Genomic DNA, 8,051 nt, shown 5'->3' with positions numbered 1-8,051 from the left:
CACTAGGCATGCTCACTCTCTGCATTCCTCCACCTTCGTACACTGCAATTAAGAAATTACACTGGAGGGCCCCGGTGAAGGGAAGAGGAGGAGGACAGAAAAGGAGAGAGAGGGGAAAAAAAAAAAAAGGGACAGCAAAGGCCAAGATTAATGAGCAGCCTCATTGGTTGAAAGCTGTGCCATTTTCTAATCCTCCCTTTCCATGTCAGTTCATTTGAAATGCACATGTTTGTCAGAGCAGGTCTCTTAAAACCTCACTACGGGGGTCATAAAATAAATAAATCATTCCGGGTGTTGGGGTATGATGGGTGCCCTCACCTCTATATAACCTAGAGCAGCTCCTGTTAAAAGGCCCGGCAGATGTTTTTGACACTGTAAGCTGCTAATCTCCAGTCTTGTAAGCTGCAGTCATTCCGTTAAGTAGATCTGAAACCCCCTCCTTTATTAACAAGAGTGGTAAAACCATCTGAAGACATTAACGTGAGGACAGACCGGGCCTCTCCCTCGCTCTGTGCCTCCCTGGCTGCCTCTGCACTTCTGTTATGGCACAGCAGTCCTGCTCAATGGCTGGCCATAATTAAGTACCAAATATACCATATTGTGTGGCTGTGTAATCAAATCAAGAGAGGATAATATTCCTCTGTATTAAGCTATTAATGTAATTGGTCATGAAGCATAAAGTATGTTACGTAATTAAATAGTCTCAAAATTATATAGCCCTATATTAAGAATTAGCCAACCTGAGCAAATGTTGTCTCTGTGTGGCTGTTTTAGGGAACATTGCTTCTGGATTTTCCTTTTTTTTTCCTGCTGCCATTAGCAGAGACAGGAGGGGACAAGAAGAGAAAACGAGCGAGAGACAAAGAGAAACAGAAAGGAGAGAGAGGAGGTGAGGACTAGAGGGGTGAAATGATGTCTATCGGCAGAATTGCCGCTGTGACCCTTTGGAAAATCCAGCCTCCATTTACATATAAAGGGTTCTTTTAATCAAGGTAAGTGTTATTATATTGTGCCTCATTGGGCAAGGGAGTTTAGGTGTTAAATAAAATCTCTTCTGCCCTGCCGCCTTTGGGATGTGATATGTCTTGATTTTTCAAATGTCAGCAGTAGCGGGAAGCAGAATGGCCGGCTTAATCAGGCTGCCGCCATTTAGCTGGAAAGAGATTGTGTGTATGTGTGTGTGTGTGTGTGAGAGAGAGAGAGAGAGAGAGAACGGACCTGAGAGTCAGTGTATCTGTGAATGAGAACCCCCTCCTTTTGGATGCAGTCATGCTTATGTCTACAACCTTATAAATTTATCTCAATGTCTCGCTGCTCTTGTCTGTGAGTCTCAGGTCAGGATAGTCACCGGCCCCCGCCTCCCCTTAAATCGTCTCCCTCCAGTAAAAAATAATCAAAACATACAACCCCCCCTCCTTCTTCCACACTCATTCCTCCCTTTACACAGCTCAAACCAAACCCCCAGTGAAGGATCGGCCATGTCACCCACGGCCCGTATATCTCGCTCAGGGACTGTAATGTACTGCTGTGTTCCCGTCTTTGCATATAAGATAATTTGGGCATCAATCCTTCGCCAGACAGATTTATGTCACTCGGAGGACAGTTTCACTTCTCCTTCTTTATCGCTTCACTGGAGCCTGCTTAATTTCTCCCCGTCAGCCCCTTCCCCAGGAGATGTTATTTTTTCCCTAAATGTCCAACATTTGCATTGGCTGTCCAGGATGGGGAGAGCGATGGCGCTGTTGTGATAAATAAATTTATGCATGCCAAGCCAGGTTGTTTCTTCCCCTCCTCATTCTGTTGTCATTCCTGTTGTCTGGCGCCACAAGTCGGGCTCTCACTGTCCTGGGACGACTCCCCCCACCCCCCACCCCTTTTCCCAAGTCTTCCATTCAGCCTCGGCCACTGACTCCATCCAACCCGTTAAACTATCTAAAGCCATGTTTCCACCCAATGAACTGGGAACTTTTAGTCCTAACAGGAACTAACAGTGTTTTTCCATTAAATGCTGCCACTTCACCTCATCTTCTTAGATTCTACATTGGTGCAAAGATGTAGCAGGGTTCTAAACAAGCTAAGGTGATACCAAATGGTGACAGTGATTATGTGGTGACCTGCAAAACCACACCACGGTCAAATGGGGAGATGCAAAATGACAACTGTAGATTACATTAAATGCTACGATAACATGTTGCAGTACCAGCTACCAAAAGCAAGTGGAGAGCGAGTTGGTATCATGGTGTTGGAAAAGCACAGAATCTCATGTTTTCACACAAGTACCAGAATGTTTTGTTCTGGAATTGTAGTCCCTGAAACTAAAATGTTCCTTTGAACCATTGGTTGCATTTCTGTTATGATTTAAAAACCAGTGAAGCTTAGATAAAGTCAAATGCTGATGCGTGAAAAAAATATATTAGTCACGTTTCCATTGGACATCTGTGCAAAACTTAACTGATATTTACTAAATGTCGAAAAAACAGAAGTGCGTAATGCCTGTTTTTCCATTAAATCACAAATGCGATAATTTGTTTATTATTGCGAGATGACACGAGAAGTCATTCCATAAACATGGTGACGAACATAAATATGGTGTTGATTTACAGATATATTTATTATTATTATATATTACCCCTCTATCCTGCACTAAATTAAAAAAATGTTTGGGTTTCCTGGTTTGTCCACACATACCACAACATGTTTCCTCTTCTTTGCTTGTTGTAACGTCCATCAACGTCCATTTTTTTAATTCACCTGACTAGTTGCGAAAAAAGGTCTTTCCATTGCAGTTTTGCGTGATATACCATTTGTGCTACAGCCGAAAAACCACCTCTCGCCAGCGCAAAACCTTTTAATCAAAAAATGAGACTTTTGGCGAAATTGTCATTTTTCCATCAGGTAAATTTTTATGCGCAAGTTATATTTGCGCAATTTGAGGGTCAATGGAAAAGTGACTATTGTTTCCAGTTCTTGAACTTCCTAGACTATGATATCTATTGCTTGTTTTCTTCTGTAAATTCATGACTATGTTTTAAAGCATAATGTAAATCTGTAAGTACAGTTACAGCCTGTTAAAATGTTGACCGAATTAAAATGCAGCGAGTACTGACCAGTGTTCAAGCACCACCACCAAAGTTCCTGAACTATCTGGAAGAACGACCCCCCTGAGACGTTTTTATTTGGAAGGGGGGGTTAAATAAAGTCCAGGAACTATATTTAGACCTTTCAAGGGAAACACACTGAGTTCCTCCAAAGGTTGCTAGTTCCTGGGGAAAGTTCCTGGAAATGCCACCTAATTCAACCCTGCATGTTAGCTGATAGCTGCTGATGCTAATGCGTAGGAGGAGGAGCTTGCTGCATTAACTGATGGCAAGGGTAAGAAGCAGTAAGTAGGTAGTGGGTGAAATAATAAAACCCACAGCCCCAGAGTGTAAAAAAACAAAACAAAACAAAACAAGGAAAAGAGCCCAGTACTTACTTCCCCCTTTCTCTTTGCGTTTTGCTTTACATGATGGAGGTTACATGTAGTGCCATTGCCCATCCATGCCCATATTCATTCCCATTCCACTCATAGGCCCTAGAAAGAGAAGAAAAACACCAGAAAAGAAGTGTCAGCAGCAGTCTGAATAACAGAGAGGTCAGAGGAGACGATGAAGTTGGTTAGTTTTAGATGGAACGTAAAGATGCAGCAAAGAGGGATATTCATGTTATGTCGCATCCCACAAATTCTATTTTGAATCGGATTTGTGGGACACTTTACCCAGATATGATTTAAAAAAGTGAAGATGTTTAAAGAGAAATGTTTTGTTGTGGTTTAGTAGCACTTGCCAGCATTTGTTAGTATAAAGCGCATGTGGATGAATGACTGACTCATGCCCAACAAAGTAAGTGCTGATCAGATGTGTGATAATTCAGGGTAAAGCTGACATGATGGGAGTGAAGAGGGTTAAAGACAGAACCAATATTTGGATGAACTTACCAGCTGGTCGGATCCCCATGTGTTGCTGACCGTCCAGCACGAAGCTGCCCATTGGCTGGCCCTCTGGACTGTATGCTGCTCCTTGGCTCACTGAAGGATCAAGAAGAAAACCTGATTGTAGTCAAAACGTGGACATGAAAAAGGGAGGGGGGGGAGAAGAAGAGAAAACACACCAGACAATCAGCAATTGTCCCAGCTCCAGCCCAAACATACTGTAAGACATTGTGCTCATGTTTGTGGACCACACTGATTGACGCGTGGCGTGCAAACACGCATACAGTAGGTCCTCCGGCATGCAGGCGCTCACACACACTCACAGTCAGTGTCATTCAAAAAAACACACTCACAGGAGTTACATTGTTCTCGTGCTGAGACACAAAAGCATGCGGTTTGACAGGATGAGAAGAATTTGTGCCATAACCAGCAATCTACCCAATCAGTGCTCAAATCAGTCATCACATGCACACTTTCTACTCTGACCTAACATCAAATTCAGTTAAACAACATGTAGATAATCCCCAAATTACCAAATCATTCAATATTATGAATGATTTACCTGATTATCTATCATGATAAAGACAGCAATCAATTTGCTTTTAGTTTATTTCTGTTTGGTGAAATGATTGAACTTCTTTGAGTCCGCTGAAAACAGTGTAATTCCAGGAACGTAACAGTTTTATCTGGGATAATCTATAATTCTTAAAGATTAGGAGTAGCTGTTAGTCATGCTGCATTTGTAAAATTGCTGATTGGCACTCACTGGTTGCACGCTGCCAAGTATTCCACACAAGATCACAGTAATTGCACAAAAGAGACGCCCACATTTGTAAGTGCGTCTCGTTGTAATCGCGGCTTGTGTTTGTTTAAATAATCTCCACCTTTTTTAAGCGGAGGAGCTTTCTAATCAGGCTAAAACACATTTTTCTTCAGTAAATCAAAATACTTGTCTTCTTTTTGTAACCGCATCAGTCCACGGGATCAGAAAGAAGCATGTTTACTACTCAGATGTCACATCTTATATTAACAATGCTCACGATCAAAACCAAAACCTTTTATTTTTACAACTAAAAATAGTTAAACTATGTCTAAGATTTTTGTGGTGATCTTGAAAAACACACTAAATAACTATATATATGATCACCATTTAGATCTTCTTGATTGAATAAAATATACAAAAGAAAAGTGCAGGGAAACCCCTACCCCCCTAAACCCAGACCATAAAAAATTATAAACAAAACGGCCATAAAAAAAAAAAAAAAAAAAAAAAAAAGAGATAACTCATAAATTGCTGCTAGCATTTCTGGCACTCCTCTTGTGTCCAATTAGTAATTCACAGAGAGAGTGCTAATATACCTCTCTCCACTTAGTCTGGGAAATCTCCAATTAGAGTCAATCAGCAAACGGCCCGCACCACTGCCGAACACATCTCATTGAGAAAATGGAAAAGGGGATAAAGGGAGATGAAGAGGAGAGAGTGTAGGGGTTAGGAAATGTAGGGTGCTACTTAAAAAAAAAAAGAAAGAAAGGGGGTTCTGAGATGATGGGATTTGGAAGAAGGATGGGGAGAAAAGTGAATGTTGGATATCTTTTTTTTTTTTGTTTTTTTACCTGCTCGATTTGACTGGTCAATCATGGGCTGTACTATTCTTCTCCTGGCGTTAATGAACCTGGAAGAGAGAAGAGAAAAAAAAAAAAAAAACACAAAGAGAAGAGGAAAAACAAACGTTAAATCACCCTGCATTCACACACAGAAAAGATTCATCACAAGCCACCACAAAGACAAAACAGTTTTGCATGACTTAATGGCAACATTAGCCACCGAGTCCTTGAGAGAGCCGCACACAACAAAACAGCAACAAACAAAAGGGCAATTGTGTGGTGACTTGGGAACCCAGTGAGGGATACTTTTAATGTTCCTTATGATCTATTCCTCCCCTCTTTTAATAAAGCTTTTGATTACGTTTGGTTGCTATGGGCACCAGGGAGACATTCCTCAAGTATTAAGTGCAGCTTGGGCACAGAAGAACGCTAGTCGTGGCACATCCCTCTCTCACTCAGTGTGTCTGTCTTTGTCCTTGTTGTACACATACTAGTGGTAAAATGTACTTGAGATAGTTCTACTAAAACAGGGGTGACAAACTCATTTTAGTTCAGGGGCCACGTTCAGCTAAATTTGATCTGAAATGGGCCGGACCAGTGAAATAATAGCATAATTATATATAAATAATGTCAACTCCAAACTTTTCTCTATGTTTAAGAGTGAAAAAAGTAAATTTACATTAGGAAAATGTTTACATCTACAAACTATCTTTTCAAACGATGTGAATAACATGAACAAACTGAAAAAATAAGTGTAATTTTAACAATATTCTGCCTCAGTTTTTCATTTACACATGTACATTAAAACTTACAGATCACAGTGGATCTACAAACTCACAAAACATTTAATAACAGGTAGAATATTGTTAAAATTATACTTACTTCTCTTAAGACATTTCAGGTTGTTCATATTTGTTCAGGTTATTCACGTTTTTTGTGAAATTATACTTCGTTTTAGTATAAATACATAAAAATATTTACATTTACAAAGAGAAACATTAGGAGTTGTCATTATTTATATGTTATTATGATAGTATTTTACCGATTTGACCCACTTCAGATTGAATTGGTCTGAATGTGGAACCTGAATCAAAAGGATTGTTAATATCTTCAGTGTAATTTTTGCATTTCACAAATTCATCCCAGGGGCCGGACTGGACCCTTTGGTGGGCCAGATTTAGCCCCCGGGCCACATGTTTGACACCTGTGTACTTAAAAATTCTCATTTCTTTTAACTGGATTTATCTAGCATCATACTGTTGCATACAATATTTAGTAATGGTGAGTATACCCCTAGTTCTATAGAATATCCTAAACTCTTATCCCAGATGATGGGAAGTGATCAGAAAAGTTTAATTTGAGTCTGCAGAAAGTCAATTTGAACGCATTTACTTATTGATTATTATGGCTATTGGTTATGCCTATAGTATCTGCGCTTAATTTAACATCTGCCTGAAAGTAAAAACACAAATAACTAAAAAAAGCACTCGGAAAGCGCAGACCTCCACCTAGGCAGATCAGTCCGGCCCTGATCACCACCAAAGTTTAATCATTTGTTCCTTGTGCCAGTATGAACATTTCCTGAAAATGTCATCAAAATCCTTCCATAACTTTTTCAGTAATCTTGCGTGTTTCAGATATTTTTATTTTGAAGCTTTATCATTGTATAGGTTTGAAATCCCCTCGATTGGGTACATTATGCTTCATTTTTAATATCAACACAATGCAACAAACGCACATTCAGAAATAAACAACGTTGATAGAGTGAGAAAAGAGGAAGGAAAGAAGAGGAGAAAAGAAAGAACAGAAAAAAACAAAAAACAAACAAAAACATACAATTTATCATCTTATCCACCTCCCCATCCCCAGAGCCATTAAGGTAGGTTGGTGTAGTGCTACGCTGTGGGCTACTGCTTATGTAGTGGGTCTTAACTGTCTGACCCTTCCATATATGACGTCACTGGTTTCCAGATTTTTTTCAAATTCTCCCAGTTTGTCGTTAAGTGTGTATCTAATCCTTTCTAAGTGAAGGGTGTTCTTTTTGAGTTATCTTGCTAACAGACAGACAAACAAACAAACCCCCCCCCCCCCCCCCCCCCCCGATCATCACCTAAAATTTAATCAGTTGTTCCTTGTGTCAGTATCAATATTTCTTGAAAATGTCATCAAAATCTGTCCATAACTTTTTGAGTTATCTTGCTAACAGACAAACAAAAAAATCTGCAACCTCTCTCCCATGATCACCACCAAAATTTAATCAGTTGTTCCTTGTGTCAGTATCAACATTTCCTGAAATTTCATCAAAATCCGTCCATAACTTTTTGAGTTATCTTGCTAACAGACAGACAAACAAACAAACCCTGATGAAAACAAAACCTCCTTGGCAGAGGTAATATTTTTTTTTAATATACTTGTATACAAATTCAGGCGTTAAGGGGTTAAAACCCATGTGCCTCCATGATACAGCCAACCTTTA

General features: G+C 39.8%; 1 protein-coding gene across 5 annotated transcripts in view; it reads right to left on the bottom strand.

Annotated features, from left to right (window-relative positions):
• Window positions 1–3,486: 3,486 nt before the first annotated feature.
• Window positions 3,487–8,051, bottom strand: part of meis2a (Meis homeobox 2a) — a 90,089-nt gene continuing 85,524 nt past the window's right edge. For 3 of the 5 annotated variants that reach the window (XM_030126586.1, XM_030126584.1, XM_030126585.1), the window contains 3 exons: window positions 5,585–5,643; window positions 3,977–4,087; window positions 3,487–3,574 (listed from right to left, as the gene is read on the bottom strand). In XM_030126586.1, coding sequence (XP_029982446.1) covers window positions 3,516–3,574; window positions 3,977–4,087; window positions 5,585–5,643 — 229 coding nt within the window. In that variant the 3' untranslated portion in view covers window positions 3,487–3,515. The remainder of the gene's footprint in view (window positions 3,575–3,976; window positions 4,088–5,584; window positions 5,644–8,051) is intronic. The other 2 variants (XM_030126587.1, XM_030126588.1) reach the window with 1 other exon arrangement.

This window comes from Sphaeramia orbicularis, chromosome 22, assembly GCF_902148855.1.
Source record: "Sphaeramia orbicularis chromosome 22, fSphaOr1.1, whole genome shotgun sequence".
Taxonomy (NCBI): domain Eukaryota; kingdom Metazoa; phylum Chordata; class Actinopteri; order Kurtiformes; family Apogonidae; genus Sphaeramia; species Sphaeramia orbicularis.
The sequence above is the reverse complement of the archived record's forward strand: the minus strand, read 5'-3'. Positions and strand labels throughout refer to the sequence as shown.